This window comes from Melospiza georgiana, chromosome 22, assembly GCF_028018845.1.
Source record: "Melospiza georgiana isolate bMelGeo1 chromosome 22, bMelGeo1.pri, whole genome shotgun sequence".
NCBI lineage: Eukaryota > Metazoa > Chordata > Aves > Passeriformes > Passerellidae > Melospiza > Melospiza georgiana.
Window position 1 is genome coordinate 5,587,899 of NC_080451.1, and position 14,980 is coordinate 5,602,878.

Genomic DNA, 14,980 nt, shown 5'->3' on the forward strand with positions numbered 1-14,980 from the left:
CTACTCAGCCTCTTTACAACAGCTCTTAAACACACCCAGAATCCCATGGGAGAAGGGCATGGACCTTACCTGGTCCTATCCAGGCTGTGACTTCAATCTGCATGCCAAAGAAGAGCTTTCCTTTGGAGGCATTCAGCGCTTTCTCCTGGTCCTCCTGCTGCCGGAAGAACACGAGGCCGTAGCGCTCCTCGGACGCGCCGTGGATCTGCACTGACGTCACCTTCCCGTACTTCTTGAATTCGTGGAAAAGTCCATCTTTAAGGCTTGTATCTAAACCAACAAATAAACATTAATACTGCAGAAACGTCACTCCTACCAGCTCAGCAGCACCGTAAAAGACTCACCATGAAGGACTCTGACTGTCTTTCGGAAATGTGACTTCATCCCACTTAACTCTGTGCTCACACGACTGCCCTTTTTAATTTGGGATGTTAATTCTGACAGTGTCCAAAGTTTCTTGCTGATCTTTCTCTTTTAAACCCAAGAAACTACACACACAAGGTTTTACATGGCTACAGCTGGTGGTGGATGGTTTTTGCCTCTAAGAGACACCCAGCTCCAGGCAAAGAAGAAATAACAGGGATACTCCATTAAAAATCCCACAGGAATACTGTGCACAGCTGGGATGAGGTATCTGGAGTGGAGGCTGGAGTCACACAGCGTTCAGTTCAGTCAATTCAGAAATATAACCAGGCAGATTCATCAGATTTTGCAGAATCTGACTCAGCCCCACACAATCTGTCTGGGATTTGTGGGATATTGACCTCAGCTCCGTGTCCTTTCAAGGAATATGACAAGCATTAAATCTATAGGAAGATATCAACACATGAGGTAGTCTGCTCACAAGATCAACAGATATTATTTTAGCTCAGCCAGTGCTTCTGCATCCATGAATTCTGTTAAAACTATTTCACAACTGATGCCATGCTGGTTTTTCCTGTGGGATCTCTCCTGTGCTCAGCACAGGGAACAGGGAGCAATCATGGGCGCTCCTCAGCACTTGGTTTCCTGGGTTATTTTCCATGCAATATGCATTGCCTTCACAAATATGCTCAGGGGTGTTTTAAAGCACTCAAACTGCAACAGAAAATCCTTGACTTTTTGGATTAAAAATAAATTGAAGCAGGGTGAGATGAAACAATCAGTTTTAAGTTAAAAATGGGGATGCGTCAGTTTTTTCCCTGGGAAAGTCCACATTACTGTTGGAAGCACCAGTTCCAGGAGCTGGAAATGCCCAGTACTTGGAGCTGGGACCAGCAGGGTTTCCCACAGATGGTCACTAATTAAGCAATTTTCCCACTGTCACACAAGAACAGAGGCAGAAGCAGGGAGAGAATCCCATCCTGGGAGGCAGCACGTGGCTGCCGTGCGTCAAAGACTCAGTACAGGCTACCCCACCAATCCCACCCCCTTTTCCTGAGTGAATTTACCTGTTGAGCGCACTGGAAGATTTTGCACCTTGATCCCAAAGCTCTTCCTGGGCTCATCCTTCTCCAGCGACGGGAGCAGCTGGGACGCGGGCGCGGGCACGGCCGTCGACTGCACCGAGCGCGCCGGGGACTCGTCGCTCGAGCTGCTGCTGGAGTCACTGCTGGAATGGCATGGAGGGAAGCACAGGTGAGTGCACAGGGCAGAGTCACCCAGGAAATGGTTATCTTATTAAAAAAGCAAAATTTCAGAGTTTCTGCCCATCCACAGGGCTTCTTTCCTTTTGTGCCCGGTTCTGTTTCTGTGCTGGTGCCTGCTATTCACACGGATTTAAGTGTCTTCCTATCAATATCCCCCTCCAAAGCCCCCAGAGGAGACAGGCAGGGAAGTGGAATGTGGGTAAAATGTCAGGGAGATCCTGTTACCCACCCTGACAATGGTGGAGATTTAATTAAGTGTAATGCAATGTTGGACCGGCTCAGGAGCTGTGTAGGAAGAGTGGAGAAATAGAGGGAGGATGCACAGGTCTGACAATGCCTCAAAACCCCTCCCAGCGCTCTCATGTACAGGAAAGAAATACTATTGTGCTCTCAGGCATCTTCCCTGAAAAGATCTGTATTCCAAAGAGACCATGTGTGAAAATCATTTTGGTCAACTGCTTGGGAACAGCCTGGATAGCTGGGGATGTCCATGTCCCTGTCCCAACCATGGCCCAGGGTGGAACAAGGTGATCTTCAAGATCCCTTCCAGCTCAAACCATTCTAGGATTCTCTATGAACCAGTAAACACTATTTCCAGGCTCAGCCTCAATCTCCAGCTCCAGACATGAAGAATTCAGACCCAAGAACACCTTTTATAAACAATAATTACAGCGGAAGAGGATTTGCATATTAGATCACAGAGGGAGCCAATCTAACCCACAGACTCAGGATCATTTGGTGCTTCGAGGAGAGGCAGAAATACAGAGAATATAATGTTATTAAAGCTTGCCCAGTGGGGACACGTCATCCTGCTTCAGTGGCTCATTTCTTCCCCGAGGCACGAGGGCTCAGAACAGCGCTAAAAATAATTTTGTCTGACATAACCCCGGAGACTTTCATTCTCCATTACACGAGCAGCCTTCGAAAAAATTCTGCTGGAATTTTAACTCGGAGGCTGGAGGGGGGGAGATGTGCCACGTACTAAAATAACCCTGTCAGTCTGAAATTTGCTGCTTGATTGAATTTTTATATTCCTCTCCACATCGTATTAGAAAAACGATACGCAAGTTTATCTTTTTCTTATCTTAAATATTTCATACCCTTCTTACAAACCTTCTAGCCATTAAACCACTTAACTTTTCCATTTCTTTTCTCAGGGAAACCATTTCAGGCTTCTAGTAATTTCCAAGATTTGATTTTGTGAGCTCTTCTATTGCTTTTTTTGTGGGTGCTTTTCTTCAAACGTTCAAAAAACCTGGTTTTCTTTCTGAACATCTTGGTGCAACGAGCACCATGGCACATTCCCAAAAGCCCTTGGGCTCTGTCCCCATTATATTTGGAGGCGCAGAAGGGAAGACAATCTCTGTCCCAAAATACTTACAAACAATCCAGAAGGATATAAAAACAGGCCAGACCAAAATAAAACACAACAAAAAAAGGGTCAAAAATGCAGAAGTAATAATAAACATGAGAAACTCTGCTGCCGGTCTCACCCTGTCATTACAACCCTCCCATCCCATGCAGCCACTTCACACGTTGGTGCCTTTCCCACACATTCTCCTCCTACTCCTCCGGCCCCAGAGGAGGAAGTTCAGCATCACTTTGGGAGAGGAGTGAAAATAAAGCCATGCCAGGAATGGAGTGAAAAACTGAGCCCTTCCCCCTGCCCTGCTCTTGCCCAGGGCAGCTGCCCTGCACCACCCAACCTCTCGCTTCATGGATAATAAATAACATTTCCCTTCCCAGCTACAGTCCCTTGAGCTTTCCAGCAAGGAATCTCCCACCATCAAGATGTCCCTTCACAGCCTCATTTTTCTGCTAAATTGGTAAAATGCCTTTATTTCTGTCTCATCTGTACACCCTCCTTTTATGCCTTCTTCATTAATGAACTATTTCATCACTGAAAGTGAAGAGTGGAGCATTTCTTCCTCATCTTTATTCCATTCCCTCTGCCATTCTACTAAATCACCAAACTGAAGTTCTTCTCTACTGCATTTTGGGAGAAAAACAAACCCAACCCCACACGAGCAGGCCCTCAGTGTTCTCCAGGAGTAACATCAAGCATCACCTGCTACTGGGAAATAAACTGGCAAAGAACAGAGAAACTTCTTTAAACACAAATATAGGGCAGAGAATGTGTGTGGGGAGAAACTGAAAATAATTCCTAAGCTGACAGCAGCTCCATGTGCATCAGCAGCCCCTGGGAAAAGCAAAAATAGGATTTTAGGGCTGCAGAACCCTCTGCCCTGTGACCATTTCCAGTTTCCCTTCTCACATCTTGATGATCCCAAAGCCCTTAGAATTCCAATGGGCTGAGATTGCATCTCTCAAGCAAGAGGCAGCACTGAATTGAGCAGTGCTTTCGAATGGAGACAGGCTATTTTTACAGTTTGGGTTTTTTTTAAATGAGGATATTAAAAATATGGAGCATACTGTTAAAATCACAGCATTCCACTAGAAAAAAAAATATTATCTTGGGATAATACCATTAGATATCCAAGTGATGACACAGTGGTGCAACAGGGTGATAAATTCTACAAAGGAGCCTGAATTCTGTGCAACTTTGGGAAACAAGGATCATGCTGGTAACTTCCATTTCCCCAGGGAGTTTTAAGGATATGTGTCCCTTAGCAAAGCAAGACTTTGAGACATTCCAGAAAAAAAATAAAAAGTCATTATTTCCTGACTATTTTTAGACAAAAAAAAAATTATTGCAAGAACAATCCCCCCCTTTCTTTAGGGAAATCCCCATCACTTTTCCAATTGAAGAAACATGGATATAATAATTCAAAAGTAAGTCAAAGGTTTGATGTTCTGTGAATGGGAGAATGATGGAAGAGTTAATTATAGCTGCTGTGTCACCCAGTTATAGCTCACAGCACAATCAAAATAAAGCATCTGACAGGGAATTATGTGGAGTCTTGAGCAGCAAAATACAACTCTTTTTCAGCTTTAAAAATATACAGATCTGAAGCCTGAAAGCTGCTCAAGGACAAGTTCCCAGAATATTAAAATGAGAATATGGCTTTGCTTTTCCCTGTGAGTAATTTTGAAAACAACCACCCGTTGCCAACGCAGAAAATAAGTTATTAAAAATTCTTCTGGCAAAAGTGGGTTCATAAAGCTTTTAGAATGAGCTAGGGAAATTTTAACACGGCAACATAACAGGATAAAAGAACAGCTCTGATAATCTCTTCCTTTAAAGTATTCAAAGTATCAATAGGTTTTGGGGCAGGTCAAAAATAGCTCTGTAACTTCATTTTGGGCTTCCGCTAGCAGCGTTAAACGCGGGGTGATTTTTTCCAGAAGAGCAGAGCGTGCTCTGGCACTCAGCCTTTTCCCAACACGGGAGAACCTGCTCTGCCACATCGCTGTGAAGTCAGCAGAGCAGAATGCCAGCACGCCGAGGAACTAATCTCCAGAGCTGTCACAACACACGCGCGGCGCCGCGAGGGAGCTGGGAACCAACGCTGCTCACGGAACAGCCTGAGCACTCACACACCAGCTCAGATGCTCTTTTGTCCAGCCCAGATACTTCTGAAATCACTTTCACTCTACGGCATCACGGCATTAAAGAATAATTATTTTTGCGTTTTACTGTCGGCAAAATCAGATGGGAAAATTGAGCAAGAAGAGAGATTGCTCTTAATTAAACAAGGGGTGGACATAAAATAAGCATTGATTGTTTCTAATTTTCATCACTGGAGAAAATGCAATATGAGTTGTTTATCCGGAATTAATGTCACTACAAACACAAGAATGTTAAGATTTACTTTTCTAGTCCACCTCAATATTAGCTTGTGATTTTCATGCTGTAAAGTTATAAAAACTGAATGCAGAATTGAATTACATGCCTTTTAAGTAGAATATAAAATACAGCTGACAAAAGAGTGCATGGAGTGGAATCTACATGCACTTTACTACAGGTGTAGTTTACAAGCCCTTTTAAAACACTTATTGGCATTCCATGATTACATATAAGGATGTGTGCTCTTACTCACACTATTTATGTGCCCATTTTTTATAAATCATAATAAAATCTATTAATAACTTAAAATATTTACCTATGTATCTATTTTCCATTAATCAAGATTAATTTGTTCATAATCCAATCTAAATTTTATCCACATGGGCTGATTCTCAAAGACTCAATATGCAATAATCTATCCATGAGATTCAGACTCAAATACATCTGGCATTATGGAATATCCTGTGTTGGAAGGGATGGGGCCCCATTCCTGGTCTCAGTACATTGCAGCTCATTTAGCACACAGAATTTTCCTTTGCTCAGTTCTAAGTGCAAAGATGACATTTCAAATCCTGATACCCCACAAACCACTCCTCGTTTCCCGAGAAATTTCTCATTTTCAGGCAATTACAGTTTGTAGGCCCAGTGGCAATGAAGTTACGCTGGGTTTACGTGTGAGAAATGAAAGCAGTGAGCGGAGAACACAAAGCCAGCTGTCCTTTGTTCCCACAAAAGGAGATAAAAGAGAGGCTCCAAGCCCTTGGATGGAACGGGAGACCTGCTGCTTCCCGTCAATGGCAGCGGCGCTGAATCAAGGCATCTCACAACCTGCCCTGCACCCTCCTCCTGCAATTTTAAAATGTGGCACAATTGTCATTTCTGCCCGTTCATTTATTTGAGAGCAGTGAGTCAGCTGCAGGCTGGGGACTCCCCAGGAGCGGCAGGCGGGAAACAAAGCTGGAAACAAAGCTGGAAACAGGGCTGGAAACAGGGCTGGAAACACGGCACCGCCGAGGAGGATAAAGCACAGGGAAGCTTTAACATCCTGCGGGCACTGAGCTGCCAATGCAGGTTTAAAAAAGCAAAACCAAACCAACCTGCTGTTGCCCAGAAAAGCTGTGATTGCCCAGTCCCTGGAAGTGTCCAAGGCCAGGTGGGACAGGGCTTGGAGTAAGCTGAGGCAGGGGTGGAATGAGATGGGTTTTAAGGTGCTTTCCAACCCAAACCATTCCATGACTCTGTCATTCCATGATTCCAACCTCTATAGCTGGAGCAAGTTAAAAACAAAACCACCTAAACCAGTTTAAAACCTTTGTATTTTTCATGCCAAACTTCAGCTGTGAAAAATGTAAAAATTAATGCTTAAAATTTTTTTTATAGCTGACTTCAAAAACTGTTTCACCAGACCTGGTGAAGCATCCAGGATTTTTTATTTTTACAGGAAATATGCAGAACGATCACTTTTTCCCTGCCAAAATTAACTTGAAATCAGGAACTCTGCCTGGCTCAGCTCGACTCAACGCCCTGTCAGAATAATCTCCGAGTGCAGATTATCTCCTAGAAAGATCTACTGAGGACAGGCTTCATCCCTGCTGACGGCGGGTTATTCTCACGGCTGATGTCAGCAGCAGATTCCCAAGCCGGGTCAGGAAATCCAAAGTTAACTTACAGTCATCTCTGAACGGAAGAACAGGAACCCTCGGGTTTTCTCCCTGTCCCTCCCTTTCCAGATCCAAGTTAAGTCACCACAGGTGATCTCCATGCACAGAACACCAGCAGTGACAGTGCTGTGTGATCAGCTCTATCCAGAAGACACAAATCCTTGGGATACTTTGGATAAAAAAACAGCTGGTTAGATTTCTTCAGCTTGGGAAAACAGCACTAGAGAACTGCTCCGAGTTTCCTGAATGTACTGGTGTGTTGTTTGGGAATAAAAAGAATTAAAAAGACCTGATTACTGCCAGCCAACACCCACAAAAAATTGATGGCAACTGCTTAAAATAAAAGCTTCAAAAATGCACTGTATTCCATTCTAGCAATGAACTAAAGGATCTTCACCTGTGAAACACTTCAACTTCTGGATGGAAAATTATACATTGGAGCAATATATGCACAAGGCTATTACAGACTGGTATTTCTGACCCACTCAGAACTAAGAAGATATTTTAACTAGAATTTTCCCTGTTTTAAGATATTTAACATACATAACCAAGAAGATACTTAACTAGAATTTCCCCTGTTCTCTATACACACGTAAGTAAAAAAATGCACATCAAATCACACTTTCCTTCCTAAGGACAGTAGTAGGCCATTCCTACAAAACTCCTGACACCACCCTGTTAATCCAACAATCCAGATGGCTGTTCTGCCACACTCAAGCAGGAATCATAGAATCCCAGAAGGGGACCCCAGAGATTATCTCATTCCAACACCCTGCCACGGGCAGGAATAACCACAGTGAAAATTACAGAGGTCTGGGCACACCGACCTTAACTCCTTATCAGAACTGATTCCAGCACTGACCTAAATATCCAAGCAAGCAGCAGGCACTTGTTCTGTACACATGACACGTCCCACACCAGGGCACTTGTATAGGAACAAAACCATTTCACACACCTGCGGAAATAAATACGAGGGGTTTTTCCCTCCTTCAAAGGAGTTGTTGAACCTGAAGTTGAAGACATCAGAAAACCCAGTCCAACCTCTGAGGTTGGTTTGTATGAAGAGATCAAGAGGAAACGAGCAGTCACCACATTTTGCCAACTGCAGGCGAGCGCTGAAGGGGCTCAGCCCACACAGGGAAACCACCAAGAACCTGAACCCCGTTCCTCCATGTGCAAACAAGGCTTTCCACTGGAAATATGGATGTAAGAGGAAGGGCAGAGAAAGCCACCTAAACATTCCCTCAGTGTAATAATTACCCTGTGCCCATCACCCCGGCCCCTCTGGAGCAAAGCTCACTGGGATGGGATTCTGTGACATTCTTGGCACCCGTTCAAGCCGCTGAGAACTCGCCACCCAAGGAACTTTGGTTTGTGCATGTCACACACTCTGCAGTATTTAACTGCACTCAGCTATGATACAACAATCCACCGAGAGGGGGGAAAGGCCAGTGCTGCTCGGAAACACAAATAGCCACAAAAAGCATGCAACAGATAAAACCAGCATTTACAACTCTAAAGAGAGATCATTAAATACTGCAGGCTAATGAAACAAGGACATCCTCCTTCCCTTAACTTTTTCTGCTTTACCACACCCAGAGAGAAGACTACAATGATCTCCTGCTGGGCTGGAATCCTAAATCCAAAGAAATGAAATTAAATTATGTTTAAGGGCCATGGGAAAGCAACACAACCGTGACAACTCAATGTCCTTCACATCACCAACTAACATACACTGTTGCTGTATTTATTTCAGTCTCTGACCAGCAAGTTTTTGAAGACACAGCCTCCAGGTACTATTTACCATATATTTATCCTAAGCCAAGTGAGTGGCTTATTAACATTCCATTTGCGTTTCTGTGACAGGCCATGTATAAATATATATAAATATATTTACGTCAGTTATTTTATCCTGATATATTTATGTCAGTTATTTTATCCTGATGTCTGACACCTGATCTTTGATCAAAGTCTGAAATGAATCATGGAGAAGATGGAGATCTTGCTCAGAAGGATGGACTACTCCCACCCCCAGAACCATCTTCCCCTGCAGCCCTCAGAGTTTCCAGACAGCCTTGGGCTCCTTTTAATTCTTCCCTGCAACTAAATAACCCATTATGATTGCTAAAAATACGTATGTTTATATTAATCTCTGTCTGGCTGACTGTGCCCAACCCACAGTTGGTGTTGTCACCTCGCTCCTTGACCTACGTCCCCCTGTCCTTGGGCTTGAACTTCGTGCACCAAGAATTAAAAACATTAACCTGGGGGAAAAAAAAGTGTTGGTTACAAACACACTGGCCTATCTCTGGAGCAAAGAGCAGACTCAGCACTGACAACAACAGCTTCCCACTGCTGGGAAGAAGCTGCTCAATCCCATGCTGACAGGTGGATGTGGATGGGTTTGGTGTTGAATTTGGGAGCAGCTGGAGTTACCTGCCTGCCCAGCCAATGCCTCTTTGAACCATGGATGCTCCCTGGGAACAGTGGGATTGCTCATGCTCCAAAAGAAAGCCTGGGAAGCTGAAGGAAATGCTTTCTCAGCAAACGGCCACGGTGACAGAGCTCGGCGCTGGGAAAGATAAAAGTCATCGAGGCCTTGAGGGTGAAGTACAAAGCAGCTCCTCAGCTCTGCTTTCCCACAATTAAACTTGCACCGATGCAAAGAGGGAAGAAAGAGGGTGGGTGTGAGAATGGGTGAACACTCTCTGTTTAACATTACCTTCACAGAGCAAAGCCCTGGGTCAAGATCCCCCATGAGAAGCCCTGCTGCAGCCACCCAGAACTGCCACCTCCTCCAGCCACGCTCCAAATTATTCCAAGCACTGCCAGCACATGCCTGAGGAAGAGCTGCTGCTGCTGCTCCAGGCGTGGATCAGGCAGAAGTTGCCCAAAAGCAGAGTAATTGTGTTAAAGGGAAGAGCTTTTGCCACCTATCTGCCGATGATCTGAATTAGTAATTTGTAACTGACACTTCAGAGCACATGAAATCTTGGGACAAAAGCTGTATTTTAGTACCAGGTTCATGGGAGGCTGCCTTAACATTCACTGCAGATGGAAAAGGAAGGTATGAAGTGGCCAAGGCTTTGCCCAAGGTCATTCCATGAATCACAGAGGGAACAGCCTGAGGAATTTGATCTCCAGGCTCAAGGGTGGCCAAGTCTTTTCAAAATACCAAGAAAGCAAGACAGAATCATTTAAGCTGGAAGAGAGCTCCGTGATCATCAAGCCCAATATTTAAAGGCAGATTCCTCAACAACAGCACTGCTTTCATGAAGGGACCTACTCAGCATCCTAGGAAAAAACACCAAACTCTACTCCAAGTGCTGCCTAAGAGCCAGGAGAGTTTTAAATGCCATTGAAAATGCAACTACCACTGCATCCAAGGCTACTACGCATTTACTCAAGGAGCAAAAAGTAACCTCTTTTGCCTTAAGAGCCCTGTAAAATCAATTCCTGGGAATAAACACTTCTAAGTACAATTTTAAAACCCTTTGGCATTGACTGAGTGTTGAGCACTGGACATCTTTCAGAAGAAAAGCCTTTTTCAGACATATGCTAGAACAAAAAAAAACCCTGAGCACTGATTCGCCTCCAGATTACTGCAGTTACTTTTTAACATAAAGCTGCCAGAAGATCATGGTGAACAGCCCCATAGAATTAATTCTGTCTTCATGTTTTAGAAAAGCATCACACCTTGCCTTAAAAAGACCAAGCCAGGCACTATTTGCATGCACTGCCTCCTCCCAACCCAAGGCATGGGGTTTTTTTAGCAATACACAAAACACCATTTGTTGAAATTCCTGATTTGGAGCAGTTTTGAAATGGTGCATCCTCTCCTATAAACAGAATTGTTCCTGGGATGGGAGCTGCAATGGAAGGCATGCCAAGATACACAGCTGAGCTACAATGCTGCTTAAGTAAATTTGGGAACGTGCAAAGCTTAATATAGAAATTCCCTTTATGGCAGATAATGCTGTGGAAGTTCAGTACTTCTAAAAATGGTCACTATTGTCCAAAGAGAGAAATCCAAATGGAAATGGACAGGGCAACCCTAGCTCTCCATTCAAAATAAATCCATTTATCAAGGGTGTTTTTCAAAGAGAATTTCTATTCCCTTACATCTTAGAATCATAAAATACTCCTTCTGATCTAAGATTCTAATAGAATCTTCCACAGCCTTTCAAAGAAACACCAAAGAGATGAAGGGAAGAATAATTTTGGAGGCTCTTTTTTTTTAATGCCCCCTTTTAGACCGACAACAGTGACTGGAGGAATCACAGGAGAGCTCTGTAAAACCAGAATGGGAGCTGCTGTTCTGGAGTAAAGGACTACTTAAAATGGAAGGCCTGGGAAAAAAAAAAAAAAAAGTCATTTCTGTGATCTCAGGCAGCATAAATTATAGAGAGAAGACATTTGATGAGTTCTATGCTAAGGATTAATTTGCCATTTAAAAATGCAGGGAACAGATGGATCTCTTGGCTAGGACTATATTTGGGAATTACTTCATTTTGCTGCCCACATGCAAATAAAAATACAACTAAAAGTAGAACTTTTTGTGAGCTTTCACATGGGTAGAAAACACTGAAGTAATGAAAATAAAACCAAAAAGAAAGTATCTGTATGAAACAGGTAAAGTGCCACAGTACCTATTGTGGATCTGCAGTAGGCTGGGGGAGAGAATGTGATTTTACTTTGTTGAACAACTATGGAGTGTAATGCCAGGCTAAAAGAGCAAATTTGAGAGAAAAACAACTCCAAACCAACCCAACAAAACCTATATCACATGACAGTGTTTGCCACTTCAGAGTAACTTCTGAGAAAGCACCTTGCTGTAACTTAATTCCATGGAATTTGTTAGGATTTAGCGATTACATCTCCACACATGGTCAGAGTCCAGGGATTCTCTTTCCCAAAAGCCTGGGCCAGCTCCATTGCACTTACCAGGGATCACAAAGCACGGGTGAGAACTTAATTCGTGAGAAAAATGCATAAGTAGGGGGAAATGCAGAAGAAAATGGACACCTTTTACACCTCCCTGGCCTGAGCACAGCCCGGCATGGCAGCGCTGGGGAAGGAGGAGCAGCCGAGGCAATCCCGCTGGCACAGCCAGAGCACAGCGTGGAAGAAAAGCCCTCTGAGCAATTCCCACAGGCAAAGCCTGGGAGCTTCCCTTATGGGAGCCAGTGCTTTCCAACCCCCAAACCACGGCAGCCACACGCACAGGGTAATTAAGCACTTTCCTTTTTTCCATGTGATTTCCCCAAGTTCGAGATAAACTGCGTATTAAAAAGCAAACCCAACATCAACTCCTGAGACAGCTGTTAGATACCATCTCTGTTTCTCCTCTAGCAACACAATGAGCCTTTCTCCTCCCTCTCTCCGTTTTAGAAACAAACAAGCAAACTGAAAATTTCACCCAGCAAAGCCTGGACCGGCGCAGGATGTCCTCAGTGTATTCCCAGACTCAGGAACCGGGGTAAGCACAGCTCCGAGCGCCTTTAGAAAACCAAGAGGAACAGAAAATCTGTACTAACCCGACAGCCTCCTTTCTGTGACTATTCATCCTTCACAATCCAACAGGACACACCAGCCAGTAAACAAACATGGAAGGGAGGGACCAACTTCAAAGCAAGTGTGTAAATCTTACATAATTTGAGGGTTTGAGATCTTGCAGCAACCTCTTACCCAACGAGGTGTCAGATGATCCAAGGAGGTCAGACCTGTAGCAGCCACGGTAAGTAGGACACTCTGCATCTCACTCTGCCCAGTCCGGCACCGTCTGTGTCCACAGGGACCTGGGGCTGGGCATTCTTGGGAATTCACTTTCAGGAGGAGAACAGAGCCTTTCTTTCATGTGTTATCACGCCAGAAAAGCTCTCTGCTCTCAAATGGATGAAAGATAATAAATACGTGAATGCCCTTAGAGCCGGGATCTGCTGGAGATGTCTTAATTATTTTTGGTTTTTAAACTGTTTTATGAGGTGCTCATATTTAAAACTGATGATTTCTGGACATCTGCAGAGAACACCCCACAACCATGAAGAAATGAGGATACAGGCCTGAAAACCACTTCCCTCTCATAGAAAGGATTCTCTAAGAGGTACTTTTCCTGCCATCCTGGATTTCCAAGTGTCTTCTAGCCAAAACCATCGCTTTGAGCTAAATAAAGCAACTGAGCACTGAAACCCAGACATTTCTCAAAGAGAAGGAATTAAAAGGCTCCACGTCTCGCTCCTCCAGACAGCAGAGTGCACTCATGGCTGGAAGGACCAGGAAACAAAGGAACAGGTCCCCTACCTTTGTTATGGGCCACTTGCGAGGAGGGATCACAGAGAAGTCCTGTTTCTTAATGCCAAAGCTATTCTTGTTCTTATATTAGGCACTTAATGAATAATCATGCAAAGACTTTATTCATTCTATAATTCACACATCTACACAGTGCACGTCTCCCTGCTCCTCCTTTTGGAAACTCAGCTTCCCTTCAAGATTTAAACAAAATTTGGACCACATCCCAACACACATAAATTTTTTCTCCTCTACACAACACATCGAAGCCCTCACCTCTCTGCCGAGCCTGTGATTTTCCACTCAAGAGCCACGCTGCCTTCTCCTCTCCAAGCAGCATTAGGAGCTGACCGCAAGGATCTGCGCTGGGATCCCTAATCTGCTGCTAAGAAGATTTGCACTTAAACCCTTGATGCCATCATTAGTGCTTTCGGCACTCACAACGTCACAGCCAGACTGCGCTCGGTGCCGGGGCGATGGGGGCAAAGCTAGGCACATCAGGTACACGGGTAATTCAATGGGCAAAGATTAGGGGATGATACTATTTTTTATTTTTTCCCCAATAAGGCTTATTTACTATTAATTCCCATCCCTGTGACTTTATTTAAGTACAGCATGTTCCAGCTGAGATTGTTTGTAACGTTAACGCCCAAGTCGCATTGCTATACCTGGAGGAGACCAGTTCTCCCAGCCCTCAGGTTTTACAGGGAAGCTTCTCCTTCTGCATCCATGACTCTAACATCCTCTTTGGGGAAAAAAAAACACCAAAACAAAACCAACAAATCACTGTATTTGCAAGTTCAAAGGGAGGTGGTGTCTAGGCTCTAATTTGAACAGCCCAGGAAGTGGCTGGATTTTTCCTTTGATCACTGTAATGACTGGTGCTTTTTCAAGAAGCGTTCAATATAGCTTTCCTCTTCTGCTATTCACCCCTCCATGTGAATATTCATCAGAAATTATTAAACTGCCCTTTATTCCAAAGGTCTGTGCAGTGGGGATGCTCTCCCCCAGCTCTGGTGCCTGTGTCCATCTGAGCTGACTCCACCACCGCTGCAGATAAGGACTTCCAAGCTGCGATCCTCTAATCTATTTTAGCCATGATTCACATCCTTGGGAGCTGTGTGTCTCCCAAGGAAAGGCGAATCTGGCCTGCTGGTGCAGAGGGAGGCAGCCACCACACGTTTCCCTGTTTTCCTTGGCTTTCCCGGGGTTGCTTTCCCCCTGCTCTCCCAGCGTGCAGCAGGAAGGGAACACATTTCTCTTCCTGCCTCCAGGATCCCTCACACTAAGCCTGGCTTCTGAGCAGTAACACGGGCAGCTTCAACTTCCCTGACCTCAGCTAATTCTTTCCTTCCCTCAGCCTACTCAAGATGATTAAGCAAAATACTTGGAAGGAAATCAAAGCCTTAAAAATGCAATTAGAAGTGACCATTTTGTTAATACGCACACGCACAACCCCAAAGTCAAACCCAATCCAACAGCACCTGACCTTTGGGAAAACAGCAATTTTTAGCAGCTCCCATGGACTTAAGGAACAGCCCAAAGTCTCCCACAACGCTGGTGGGAGCAGTGCTGTCTACACAGATCAGGTTTTTCCCACTATTCCTAAATAAGGAGGTTAAGAAGACATGAAATTGTGAATTCTCACACCAGAC

The 14,980-nt window shown here is 44.3% G+C and overlaps 1 protein-coding gene across 3 annotated transcripts in view; it reads right to left on the bottom strand.

Moving 5' to 3' along the window:
- The window catches only part of SPEN (spen family transcriptional repressor), a 66,419-nt gene that overhangs the window by 22,662 nt on the left and 28,777 nt on the right, over nt 1-14,980 (bottom strand). For all 3 annotated transcript variants that reach the window (XM_058039126.1, XM_058039125.1, XM_058039124.1), the window contains exons 4-5: nt 1,431-1,591; nt 70-270 (exon numbers count right to left, since the gene is read on the bottom strand). In XM_058039126.1, the coding sequence (XP_057895109.1) occupies nt 70-270; nt 1,431-1,591 (362 nt within the window). The remainder of the gene's footprint in view (nt 1-69; nt 271-1,430; nt 1,592-14,980) is intronic.